At 38.0% G+C, this 14,450-nt stretch overlaps 1 protein-coding gene across 2 annotated transcripts in view; it reads right to left on the bottom strand.

Annotated features, from left to right (window-relative positions):
• Positions 1 to 3,403: 3,403 nt before the first annotated feature.
• Positions 3,404 to 14,450, bottom strand: part of tyw1 (tRNA-yW synthesizing protein 1 homolog (S. cerevisiae)) — a 57,375-nt gene continuing 46,328 nt past the window's right edge. The window contains exons 15-17 of one of the 2 annotated variants that reach the window (XM_052576269.1): positions 10,147 to 10,314; positions 4,346 to 4,560; positions 3,404 to 3,850 (exon numbers count right to left, since the gene is read on the bottom strand). In XM_052576269.1, coding sequence (XP_052432229.1) covers positions 3,832 to 3,850; positions 4,346 to 4,560; positions 10,147 to 10,314 — 402 coding nt within the window. In that variant the 3' untranslated portion in view covers positions 3,404 to 3,831. Of the gene's footprint in view, positions 4,561 to 10,146; positions 10,315 to 14,450 lie in introns of both variants that reach the window. The other variant, XM_052576270.1, reaches the window with a different exon arrangement.

Below are 14,450 nucleotides of genomic sequence, written 5' to 3'. Positions count from 1 at the left end.
GACCACCTCTGTTGTTAAGGCAGTGGGTTAGTGTTGGATTCAGTGAAAGGTAGAGAAGAAGCAGTGATGGCCATGATTCTGCCAGGTAGGACGTGTTCCTGGATCAGCATCTTTTGTTGGTCCTGGAACAACATACCTGTCAAACAGTCCAATCCCTAGACCCAACCATTAACTATCACTACTGCACACTACAGGACAAGCTTGTTTAGTCAACGAAATTAATGATGGCAATGGTGTGTAACCATGTTAAAAATGGTTTTTTTTTTTTTTTTTTTAGAAGATAATTTAACATGCTGTTGGAGAAAATATGATGACTATTAAAAAAATTCAGGAATGTGCTAAGTATTTAAAATAGTCAGGACAGAAAAATTAAAGCATAGACTAAAGGACTTCACAACATCATAGTTGTGATATTATATAGTTATATGATGAGCCAATTAGACAACATTTAATTCCCATATTCATGGAAAAAGGCACTACTTTGTATTCTTTTATCTTTTAAATGTTTGACTATTCTGGGACCAAAAAGGTCCAGATTGTTGAAGTGCAAGACATTCAGTGTGCACGTCCGTGAGACAATCAAAGCTCTGGCACATCCTATGAAACAGTGCTCCAATGCTAATGCAAAATGTTGAAATCTGATGAAAGTACCACAAAGCCCTTGAATTTGTGTCTCAGATCATTCATGAGCTGTCAGTTGAGCAGTCAGTCAATCCACTTATGACAACACATCAAAACACAATGTCAGCTTAAGGCCATTGTCACTGCTCTTGATAGTAAAAATAAGCCTATATATTTATATATATACTGTATTTTTTTCTCCCCTTATGCAAAGAGATTCTTACAAACGTTCAGTGGACAGCAGGACTGGAGGCTTAAAACAGAAGCGGAGACAGAGGTAAAGAGACTGGAGGCTCATGCTGTTTCAGTACAGCTTGTCTCTTTTCCTTCGCTCTGTGAAACCCATTCGAGGGACTGAGGTTTAGGGTGGCATATCCGAGAGAACTCATGACGGGGAAATCCATTAGTAACTGAGGCTGAGATAGACACTGTGAGAACCTAGACTCTACATTTGATATATATATACACACACACATACACACACACACAGTACAGACCAAAAGTTTGGACACACCTTCTCATTCAAAGAGTTTTCTTTATTTTCATGACTATGAAAATTGTAGATTCACACTGAAGGCATCAAAACTATGAATTAACACATGTGGTATTATATATGGAATTATATACATAACAAAAAAGGTGTGAAACAACTGAAAATATGTCATATTCTAGGTTCTTCAAAGTAGCCACCTTTTGCTTTGATTACTGCTTTGCACACTCTTGGCATTCTCTTGATGAGCTTCAAGAGGTAGTCACCTGAAATGGTCTTCCAACAGTCTTGAAGGAGTTCCCCGAGAGATGCTTAGCACTTGTTGGCCCTTTTGCCTTCTGTCTGTGGTCCAGCTCACCCCTAAACCATCTCGATTGGGTTCAGGTCCGGTGACTGTGGAGGCCAGGTCATCTGGAGCAGCACCCCATCACTCTCCTTCTTGCTCAAATAGCCCTTGATGCCTTCAGTGTGACTCTACAATTTTCATAGTCATGAAAATAAAGACAACTCTTTGAATGAGAAGGTGCGTTCAAACTTTTGGTCTGTACTGTACTGTTTTATAACGCTAATTAAAAAAAAACCCAGTGTTTTTGTTGTGTGTGGTGCGTTGGTTTAGTATCAGTTACTTCATATTATTTAAATGCAATCATGTTTAAAATCTGTTATTCTGCATGTTAACTTGAAGGAATATTTACTCCGAGTACCTATTTGTGTAAATTTTTCATGAGCTCTGAGATAAAGTCTGCGGGAATGGACACAAAAATTGCGGGTGCGAGCGGGAGTGGAACACACAGGTTGCGGGTTTAAGAAAACAGTCCCATGCAGAGCTCTAGTATGGAAGCATATGGGTAGCATTATTCAATTTGGGATGTAATATGCAAAATGACAATGCAATATGTAAAATGGCAATGCATTTCTGTATTTACATTTACATTTTCCAATACATCTGTGCAACGTTTGGTGCAAAATGAAAATGAAAATTAAATTACATAATTTTCATTTGCCATTTACTACACCAGTTTTAAAATGTAAAATTAATATTAATTTTAACGCTTTATAAGTTGCAAAATTAAAATGAAAATGTATTACAGAAATGATTAAATATGTCTACCATGTTAAAGCAAAAACTGTGGCAAAATGATCATTTAAATGCTATTTTTCTTAATTGCATTAACACTCACACGTCTCACAGTCAAGACACTTACGATTGCATTTTCATTCGTTGTCCCACAATGAATGTAGCAAAATTCAATGTGCACATTGAAAATGCATTCCGAGCCGATCACATGTCCCCGCCCTCGCGCCACGTCAATCATTGTGTGAACAAGGCGGGGCTTACAGAAGGTCAGAGACTCAAATCTCAAGAAGAGGATTCAATCAAGTGAGACAACATGGACAAGACAGTTGGTCCGTGTATGTTTTGATCATTTCGGTTTATGGCTTCAATATTTCATTCGGACTTGTGGGCGGAGCTGAAACGCTGCTTTCATCTGATTGGTCGAATCGGATCGGTTTTCATCTGACACTGTGAGTGTTAATGCAATTAAGAAAAATAGCATTTAAATGATCATTTTGCCACAGTTTTTGCTTTAACATGTTAGACATATCTAATCATTTCTGTAATACATTTTCATTTTAATTTTGCAACTTATAAAGCGTTAAAATTAATATTCATTTTACATTTTAAAACTGGTGTAGTAAATGGCAAATGAAAATTATGTAATTTAATTTTCATTTTCATTTTGCACCAAACGTTGCACAAATGTATTGGAAAATGTAAATGTAAATACAGAAATGCATTGCCATTTTACATATTGCATTGTCATTTTGCATATTACATCCCAAATTGAATAATGCTACCCATATGCTTCCATACTCTAGTATACGGTACATGTATACTGAAAAGAACACGGTCTTCTTCAAACTAAACCTAAAAAGCACTTCCAACATAGGACAATATAAAACAAATTTAAACATGGAGAAGTCATCGTGAACTTAAAGAATAGGATTGCAGCTATTGTTACCCATGCATTACATCAAAGTGTCAAAAGTGTGGAGCTGAAAAAAAGTGCAAATTAAGTAAGAATATCCCAATTTGACTTCAGATGAATGTAGCATTAACAGTTGACTCTTAACAGAGGGACAAAAAGCGGGAAACTCTGTCTGGTCTTAATATTACGCCTCTCATCCGTCACTCAAGACGGCTTCATTCTGTCACAGAGCTGGGAAACGGCTGTGACCTAGTTCACTCAGCATCAAGCACATTCCCATCTCATACAATGACATTCAGACTTCTGTAGAACACCATAAAGACAGCTTTAATAAGACGACGCCAAGAAAGCAGCTACAACAAAATACAATTTCATTTACAACGAATAACAAATGCAGTTGGAAGATACCTTTTGGGGGTTTTCAAGGACAAACATCAGGTTCATAACTGCATTACAACATTTTGCAAAAGAATGAATGATAAAATAATACAAACAAAACCAAAAACCTGAAGTGACATTTGACTTGATGTAATCTGTCAACATTGTGGAGAAATACCCAAGACAAAAAAAACAAAAAGACAATGCAAAAGGTAAGAACTGCAACTTCACATTTCAATGTCTTGAGTGGTCGTTACAGAGATATTTACGGTGCAGTTCTGATTCCAAATAGCTTTCAGCTGTATCACGGGCCAATCCATAAGAACTGCTCCGTTCAATGTCCCATCTGACTCAACTGCCCTCTAAACATCTAAAAGAAGGCACAAATCACAGTTTGAGGTGGCATGTTATTAACTTGGCTAACTATAGTGATATTTTTCTTTTGCAGTTCTTTCCTCTTGTGTGCTCTAAATTTAGGCCCTAAGGTGGTATGAGGAAATGAAGCCTTAAATTCAAGTCACTTGTTCTTCCGGTCTGTCCACATGATGGTTTTCTTACCATAGCTATTATATACAGAGCTCAGAGTGAACAGGACAGGAGAATAAAATCATTTATTACTGTGATCGTGGCTAAAAACAGCAGCTAACATTTATTAGAACAACATAAGAAAAAGAGTTATGAAGTATATGCTGACCAGAATTTCATCTCCAAGGTAAGTCTTGGATAGCAAACTGAGCCTTGGCTAAAATAATAAAAAGAAAAGTCTTAATCTATGGCTGCAGTCAATCAGGTCATCTATTCCAGTCATTAAAAATACAAATTCCCCTACAGACTTAAAGTAGGAAGGCAAAAGTAACATCAGCACCCTGAGATATCTTTAGTTTTATTCTTTCTCTGGAAGCGTGTGTCCGAGGGGTCAAATCCCCTCTCCCGGGCCCCAAAAATGGCCCAGCTGGGGGTCTTGGCCATATAGTCCATCGCTGAGAAGCTCTTGGTGCCCCCACTCTCCTCGTATTCTTGAACGAGCTCCTGGAAGCGTTCGTAGTCAATCCATGTCCACCACTCCCCGTCGACTTTAAACTGCAGACACAAGAAAGAAAAGAGTTAAGAAAGATAGCAGGTGATAGAGCACTGTGTTAAATAACACAAAAAACATACACACAGGTGAAGATTGGACTGAGGCTCCCTGCCTGACAGGTGTTCACTTTGACTAATGAGGTCTGATGGTGTTTGGAAAGACACCGCTAACTGGGCAAAGCTCTGGTAATAAAGAACAATGCAGGTGCAAATCAGAGGACGAGGCCAAAGGAAATTGCTTTGGGAGAACAGAGTTCGTAGTCTTTAATAACACAGTCCCAAATGCCACCCTCGGTCCTTGAAGTCCTTTGTCAAGTTAATACTTGAAATGCCAGCACCTCAGGAGTGAAGCTGCAAACTAGGCACTCTTCCGAATCAAAAGATATCAAACGGGATACCCTACAATCTCCACAACAAGAGCAGAAGGTGGCAGGATCCACATTAGGAATGTCATTTTTGGTGCAGCCAGTTATGTGCTAAAAGTATAACTCACAAAGTTGCACATCGAGTTGAGATGCAGAACCTGTGTTCTCCGTCCAGAACTTTCGAGCAAACCTTGTGTTTCAATCAATCTTACCCAATCTTGACTCTCAAAGCTTTGGTTCTGTGTCGGGGTGAAGGCACAGCTTAGTTCCACTTGTTTTCCCACCCTATACATTAAATCAATTTCCATCAGCACCTTTAAACCATTTCTCCGACACACAGGCGTAAAGAGTCCTAGTGGGGAGCTGCACTGATTACATTTCACACTGCACTGATGAGATGCTGTACTGTTATCCTTGTGCAGCATGGTGATGCAATCAGGCTCCTCTTCCTCCTATCTCTCGACATGCTCTTTCTTTCCAAGACTTCCATGTTGCCACAAAATCGTATATTTTGCTCTGAAGACATTGATGAAGTGCCTGATTGTGTTGCTGGAGACTAGGGTCCAGGGAAGAGCACTGCAAAGTGAAAGTCAAGTCTTGAAAGTAAGAAAATCTTATGCTATTAAGTCGAGACTTGGAATAAGAAGTCTTAGCTGCTGCAAAGTTGTTGTTTGGACGGTTCCTGAAGAGCTCTGTCCAAGTTTACAAAGCTGTCAAGAGTGGATCTGACCACCGCTGGCTCTCTTGAAGACAACCACTGTCCAACTTGCTGAAAGCTGCCCGCTGCTTCAAAGATAATCTGGTCACGCGCACCACAGTTGAGAAGCAAACATACCTTCCCACTACTGAAAATGCCAAGACCACCACTTCTTCTTGGTGCAGTGCCAGGAGTGTGATCTTTGTCCTTGTGTCATATTACCTCTGTTTAGCTTCTTACCTGAAGCTTCCCAGAGGCATCCTCAAAAGCTCTCTCTGCAGTCAGTTTGTAAGGCCCTAAGCTGTTTGCACCCTCTGGGGAACCTTCTTACTCAGCTGCATGTTTTCATTATGGAGTAATTTGCTGAGGTGAATCACTCCATAGCCTCCTCACAGATACTCAGCAGTCACAAGATGAAGAATCCTATGGGTCCCAGCTCATCTCTCAGGGAAGGCCAAGCATACATCCCCAGCTGCTTTAAAGATCTCTTCCCCTGCTTCTCATTTTTACACACATGCAGTTGGAAGTGTTCTCATATAATACTCACATTAGGAAACAAGGTGTTTGGAAGTAATTAAAAATAGCATTGCTACTAGATTGTTTACACCTGTAACAACTGAGCAAGTCGACTGAGCAATAATCCAAATCGCTCATCTCTCTTCCAAATTGTGTTGGGAAGTCCAGTTAATTTTCAAAAGTACTGTTCAATTTAATGAAAAGGGTAGCTGAACTATAAATTATAAACTTCTAACATGGCGAGCTTTAGTTTCAAACTAACTTCCTTAAGTAGAGTCCAAAATGGAGGAAATAGACAGGAATACTCAACTTTAGATGCCATTTGAGAGAGGTAAACTGGCAGCCCTTTTATTTTAGGAGTGCACGACTATCCACATCTGCTATGCCAACAGATGGCCATGCCTTTGAGAAGAATGCACTTTAAGGCTTCATTCCTTTGTAAAATTGCTTCTGCATAGCTAACTGGGAGCACTAAACATGGGAAGCCACTATGCAAATGTGGTTTTGGGATGCCACATCAACCCATACAGTTTGCAGCCCCTCTTTCCTTCCCTAAACACTATAGACATCACCCAAAATGAATGATGGTCTTGTCTGTACGGTGTGCTGCGGGGCTTCTACAGTCTGGTGTATTTACTGAGAGACTATTGGGACTTTAAAGTTTAAATGGGTAATCTTGTTTACGAATTAATGAATGTTCATAGGGCCAGCTAAGGCTTTTTAAAAAATGCAATATGCTTCAAGGCTACATCTCTTAATAGTGGTGCTGGCTAGCGCAAGCATCTCTATTACTGTTGCTCATACTTGAGGCTGAAAGTAAACCTGAAGTATTAAATTTAGGTGCACAACTTGCTCTGCACAGTTTGTTATGAACATGAATAACTAAACAGTTCTGTTCGCTGAATAGAAATGCTCTATTAGTTTTCTAAATAAACAGGATGTTAGAAGGGAAAATATCCCAAAGACTTACATCGAAAGAGGGACCAGATTCATATCTACTCACCAGAATATCACAGCACATTTTAGAAAATGAAGCTTCTTCTACTTATAAAACTCTTTATGGATTTAAATCCTTGTTTAACCCTGCTTTACATGCTTTCATTTCCTTCCTTCCTCTAGCTCAGAACATGGAGAGATAGGGAGGGCTTTATGAGGATGCAGTGCTCTAACTTTATGAGAATATAAGCTGTCAGCTCCACACAGTGAAGAGCTGTGAATTCATTCAGAGGGTCTTACCTTGTCAAGAACACCATGGATAAAGGGTGGATGTTTGCAACCCTGAAATAAGAAAAAAACGAATGCGGCAGCTAAACCAAGTCAATGCTATGAAATACTGTCGGTGGGCCTTCCAAGGTCCTATGTGGAAAATGGCTTCTTATTACAGGAACAATGGGCCTTTTTAGCACCCTCGTGAGTCACGGCCGAGCCGAACAGAAACTGAGAGTGAGTCCCTGTGCGGTTGGCGGCAATGTGGTGAAGAATGAATTTTCATATCAGATTCAATGCCTTTTCATTTAGACGTCTGTCACAGGCAATGCAAAGAGAGCTCTTTAACATGCAGGGACAAAAACCTTGCAGAGGATGGCGAAGCAGCTCAGTGCTTGTGTACTGGGGACTGGCTTCATCCATGTGTCGTTTGAATTTCAGAAGCAAGACGCTATAACTGCTGAAGACTGCAAAGATGTCAGGGTCATTTGGATAGAATTGGGGTTTGCGTTTGAAGTTTTCACATTACACCCTAAAGCATATTCCTCAGTAAATCATGAGATGCAGCTCCGCCCGTAAGGATTGACATCATGCATCTAACCATATATAATTGGTTCATAATAGCGTGAGTAGGCTGAAGGGCTGTATAATCGTTGTCCAACAAACCACACCCCTGTGAAAAGTCCTTTATTAATATTTTGTTGCTGTTATTACTGTATTGGCACTCTTATCTTCAGAGGTCTCGCATCCAGCCTCCTAAGCTGCCCACCAACAAACCTCTTCGCCTTGTTTCCAAACACTTAAGGCAGTGGAGGACCGAGCACATTCTCATGCCTGTGTGGGTTTGAGTGGAGGTTGCTCTGGGCACTCACAATGACTACAACTCTCTAATACTGCAGCTCATTTACAGCCGTCTTGTTTATAGCGCTGCATGATGAGGCAAGAAATGAATGGAGGGGTTTTAAAGGATGCAAACCGGTGGGCACATGCAGTTTCAGTCCCTTATTGCATGTAAGAGTGCTCTCCATGCCTGAAGAGAATGGAAGCTGAATGAATTAATGGTATATTTGGAAATCAAGTGAGGAACATGTTCAGCAAAAGGAAGTAAACAGCATTGAAATGTATTCCTGTGGCACAGTGGTAGAAAAAAAGGCAGCGCAAAAGGTTGTGGGTTTAATTCCCAAGAAACACACATGCTGGTAAAAAAAAAAAAATGTATAGCCTGAATGCACTGTAAGTCACTTTGGATAAAAGTGTCTGCTAAATATATAAATATAAATATATAAATGAGAGGACAAGAGAGATCTGCAACATTTGTTACTGCAAGAAAATAAAGCTCAGGAGGTGTGTCAAAAACGATGTACAATTTGAATTGTTCCATAACAGGATTTCAAAGAACAATATGGAGTCAACTGGTTCAAATATGGAGTGAAAGATGTTTTCAGAGTCCAAAAAACAAAAAAAAAAAGCTGATAAAATATGAAAAACATCTTAAAGCAATAGATCACCAGAAAATAAAAAATTCTGTAATTTATTTACCCTCGTATAACACCAATGAAAGAAGATGTTTTACCTTTTTATACCCTCATAAAAGAAGATATTTTGATCAATTTTTTTGTTATTCTATATTATGAAAATCAATGGGGTCCAAAACTTGCACGTTTACTCGACTCATCGGCAGCGAAAATCGCTTGGGTATGAACACAAAAGACGAGGCGATAAGCACGCGCGATAATCATCCCGTTGTGTACAAGGCTTAAAGCTATTAAACTAAAATACCCATTTCCTATAAAAGAAAAATAAATAAATACAATCTAAAACTAAATTTGAATCAACTTGGTTTAAAACATCGTCATGGGTATCAACAAAGCAAAAAAAAAAAAAAAAACGAGTGTCCCATCCTGCATCATGATTACATGACTCATTGGCAACGATAACTAAAAGAAAACGTACCCATATGTGAAGAAGTCTGTAAATGAATGTGCATTTCGATCTGTCCATCATACAAAGAGGTTGTGTTGCTTCAAAAGTCTAACTGAACTGATTAATGTCTATACCATCTTAGCCATTTTATCGTTTAAAGATTTAGGACTCTATTGATTTTCATAATATGGACAAAAGCAACTAAAACATTATTCAGATAATCATACAGTTTGGAATGACATGAGAGTAAATGATGACGCTCTGCCAGTCTGATCAGGTTTAAGCTGGTTTACCAGAACCCCTCTTAAACCAGCAAACAACACCTCAAAGACTGCTTTCAGATGTTTTAAACAGTGAAAGCACACTAGGCTTTATGTTTCTTAGTAAATGAAATACCCTATTATGTGTTAGAATGGAAATATTCACCATAGAATCACATGCAGAAATGTATGGTACTTGATTTCAGAATACAAACAGCAAATTATAAAAGGATATTGAAGCACCATAACACATAAATATGTTTTTTTTTTTTTGTGAGAGAAGAGTGCTGGTAAGGGCTCACTGCCCACGCAAACCATTAGAGAAGCTGTCACAAGAAACTAATGTAAAACAAGAGTAGCTGTAAGAATGACTAGCGCTGTGTCAGGAGACATAAAATGCAGGAAGGAAGGTTTAACCCTTCACCTGAATGGCGGTTTAATGCAAGTGCCCATATCAACACTTTTTCAATGACATTTACAGAAATGGCAGCAGTATCTTTATTTGTAACAGCTTTAAGTGGTTTACGTCGGAAAAAGGAAATTACTGTATGAGCTCCGTTTCTACGAAACGCAGTGCAGGAGTAAAACTGCAGCTATGAACAGCATGTCTGTTCAGGGTTACCTTGTGGTGCGCAAGTAACAGACAGTTGGAGTGCTCGTGTTCGCAGGCAATTTCATAGTCTGGGAGCAGGTTGGCAAGCTGCTGCACGAAGTAGATGACCTCCTCGTGCCAGGGTACGTTGGCCATTGTCAGGCTACTGGCTGAGCTCTCGCCACAGTACGTCACTCCCTAGAGGACAAGAGGGACAAGAGGGACAAAACTGTAAAATGGGACATTTAAATTGTCTAAGTCACAAACAAAGCATGATAAAATCTCATCATAAAAGTATCAACATAAAATAGACACCGTTTTTATTGGGTTTGTCTTATTGGATAGGTATGCAAGCCCGTCTCTGCCTCGGAATAAAAAAATAAAAATAAAATTGCGACGATCTCACAATTCTAACTTCTCGCAATTGCGTGTTTACATCTCTCAATAAATTTTTCTCAGAATTGCATAATTAAGTTAGCATTGTGTGATATAAGCTTGCAATAAAAAAATTCGCAATTCTGACTCTTATTGCTTAACTCTAGTTTATATCTCGCAAATCCGACTTTATAACACGCAAAAAAAGTTAAGTTGTAATTGTGAGATATAAACTTGCAATTCTGAGAACACATCAGTCTCTTTCCCCTCAAGAAATGGAATTAATAATTCACAATTACGAGTTTGTATCCCACAATTCTCACAAAACTCGCATTTGGGAGAAGAAAAAATCCATAATTTTTCTCTCAATTGTGAGTTTATATCACACAATTCTGACTGTTTAACTTGAAATTACAAGTTTATATCTCACGCTTCTGAGAAAAGTCACAATTGCAAGATGTGAACTCGAAATTGCGATAAAACATCAGAATTGAGATAAAATCACAATTACCTTTTTTATTTTTATCAGTGGTGAAAACAGGCTTGCATAGATAAGCCACTTTCTTCTGTTGTAAAATATGAATACACATCCTAACACCTCACACTCCGTTAGTATCTTTAATTGTAGGGATTCACAATATATTGGTATGATAATGGTTTCTGAATAATAAATATACTTATTTTTGTATTTAATTTATTAAATATTATTTTTATTTCAATAAATAATATACATAAAGAACATATTTATTGAAATACATGATTTTATTTTTGATTTTTATATCGGCTAATAACCAATATTGTGCACATATACATAGCTGCTTGATGCATGAAGACTGACTGTGAGATGCAGCTTATTAAAATGCAGTTATATGACTCTAAAATTCTAGAGGGCAAAAGATGCCAATCTATGTGTTTGTGTCACAATGAGGTTTCTTTACTGAATAAATCTATGTTTTTAAAATAATCAAGTGAGCAAGTGATCCAGTGAGCCATCTTTGGCTCTGATGGTACTAATGTCCATTTAAAACCTAATAATCTCATAACATACACAATTCTAATTGCAGTGTAAATGCATTCATGTCACCTACGAATGGTCTGTGTACACCCAATTGCCACTTTAGTTTCTAAAAAATGCATGGCCACATTGTAGTCTAAAAAGAGTAATAAATTCTATATTGAATCAAAATACCTATTTCTAAAGTTACTTTCTTGTAATTTCAAATCAATACTTTTCTCATTTAACACAATAATGACTTTAAATGAACTTTTGGGTGGTCATTTCTCAGCTCAAATTGATGTGTGATTAATTTGCAATTTCTGTAACAAGTAGTTTTAAGGATTACAATGCGTTCAGACAAAACAGTATAGAATTTTAACATTACCCAATTATCGGTTATTGGCCATAACATGGCAATATTGGACAATATTTTTTTTTTTATCATATTGGTGATGACGACATTTCATAAAAGCAATGAAATCTTTGTAACACTCCCTCAAGTAGCTTTCATTTAAAATCACTTTTCATATAAAGCTTATACTGCCCTGACTATTTGAAAATTTTTAGATTTAACTCTGCCTCACTGTACGAAAAGGGAGACAAAAACACTCTGAATCATATCGGCGAACACAGCCCAAAGTCACGCCGGCACGTGGAGGCTGATTTGGTTTTTCTATGGATGATGGAGACTGAGACGGCCTGATCATCTCATTCAACTCCTACACACACGCACATGACAGGACAGTGTTCACATCACACCTCACAGATGCTGCTGTGATCAGGACGAATGCGAATGCTGGAAAATTCTAATTCAGTTTACATTAATTCAATTTCTGTCATCATGAACTCTGATGTCTGATTGGATACTGAAACAAACTGGTGTCAAGTCAGGTTACATCCATCTGAAACACACATCATGAAAAGTAGTCATTTATAATCCTTGGCAACTGAGTAAGCGACACATCACCGCTGGATGAAAACCGGCCTCATTTGTGGTGTGGCCAGCATTAGTTCATGGGTCTGCTTGTGTGTAGGTGTAGCTGTGCTGCTGAAAAGGCATTACTCATCCTGTGATAGAGTGAAAACCCATTTGGTGAGGCTTATCTTATTTCAGTCTTCATCACGCTGAGCTGTTATTACTCTATTACACCGGACAATCGACAGATGAACATCTTCATGCCATTGAGAGAATAAAAAAAAAAGTGAAAGTGATATCAGATACATCATAACTGTAAACAGTGCACCAGTGGTTTAAATGGTCCCGAAACAAACACACGACGAGGCCAAATTAATGGAGATTAAAAGCAAATGAATTCTAAATAATGTGAATACTGAGTGCAAGAACTCATTAAATAATCACACAAGGCATCATAAGGGAATGATTCATACTGAATTTCCTGCAGCTCTCTTTTACCTGAAGCCAGTGGCTTACAATTATGAATAAATAAGTAAAATTGAAGATAGTCGCATAACTATAAATTGTTTAATAGTTTCTTTGCTGATACAGATGATTTGTGCAATTGTCTGATAACTAATATCATAACTATTTTTTTAAAGTATTATTTTGTAGTGATTATGTTATATATTATAATTACTATTTAAATTATATTTTGTAGTATTGTATTACATAGTTTATTTGCAATCAAGATGGTCACAAATGTTTTTATATGTTTTGTCTAAATGTTAAGCTACACATTTCTCAATTTCTAAAAAAATATATAAAAAGTTATTCAATATTTAAATAGAAATTATAAAGTTATAATTTTTCAAAAAAAATTAAATAAGTTACTTTATTACTTTGGTAATAAAGTTAGTTAAATTAAATTTACAACAAATTAAATAGGTTGTTCTTCCTGTGTTTTAATGCACTATAGTCTTTTCAGGTATAAGGTATACAGGGATAAGCAGATAAGTATTATATTGCATCAAAGCCTCTTTCACACTGCATATTGGACCTGGAAAATTGCCGGAACATTGCCGGGTCGACTTCTGTGTGAACGCAAACTGATTCCGGGATCAATCCCGGGATGGGGATCTAGTAACATTTGCTCAGTCCCGGAGCGAGCGCTGTGTGAACAAAAGCCAGAACTAATGCCATAAAGGGTGACGTAGTGATGATGCATGTTATCGTGCTAATCTTTTACTGGGTGTTTTGAAGGCAGATCAGTGTTCGCGACAAAAAAATGTGTGCAAACTTTAATGAAGCAGAGATTAGTTAGCTCCTCTCTATCTGCGCTGATCCTGAGATCGTTCGCCAGTTTAAGTGAAAGTAAACGTGCCTAGCATTTTTGACTCGTACATTACACGTAACCTCCTGATGTCAAGTGTCTTAACGGGACCTTTAATGATTGTGTGTGAACATTGTGTATTCATCGTGTAAACTCTAGAGACCCAGAAACGATTGCTGGGACACATTACCCGTGTTTTCTCCGGAATCACAGTGTGAAAGGGACTTAGGGCACTATTACCGTCCCAACGCATCACATTCTTCTCTGATGAAGGAAAGGACAGTGGAAATTAAAGGACGGGATTCTTGACTTCCTCATTTCAGTCTTGAGGGCCGTGGCTGATGTCCAAAGCTGATATTCCCAGTCTGGCACAGAATTAATGAGCCCAACTCTTATCTGGCTGCTCTGTAGCCATAGAGAATAATGATTACCTCCAGAAATGCCCTGATAAATCAATGGGGCGAGGAAAGTGAGGACATTTCTCCGGCCTGTCTATGGCAACTAACAATGCTATAGATTTCCAGTCATAGACAAACAATCAGACTCTAATAAGCCAACCAAACGTTTGAACAAAGATAAAGGTGAATTGATAAAAGTGCTGTGAAAAATAATTTAATTGCATATGGGATTAAAGCAAAAGAAGTGGTACATAAATGATGCCTTAATAGAGTCATTAAAAAAAAAAAAAGAGTTAAGCAGTTTGATCTCGTCGTGTCCTTAAATGTCTAACATCT

The sequence above is a fragment of the Carassius gibelio genome, chromosome B15 (genome assembly GCF_023724105.1).
Source record: "Carassius gibelio isolate Cgi1373 ecotype wild population from Czech Republic chromosome B15, carGib1.2-hapl.c, whole genome shotgun sequence".
NCBI classification, from domain to species: Eukaryota; Metazoa; Chordata; class Actinopteri; order Cypriniformes; family Cyprinidae; genus Carassius; species Carassius gibelio.
This window is presented reverse-complemented; position numbering and strand designations above follow the sequence as displayed.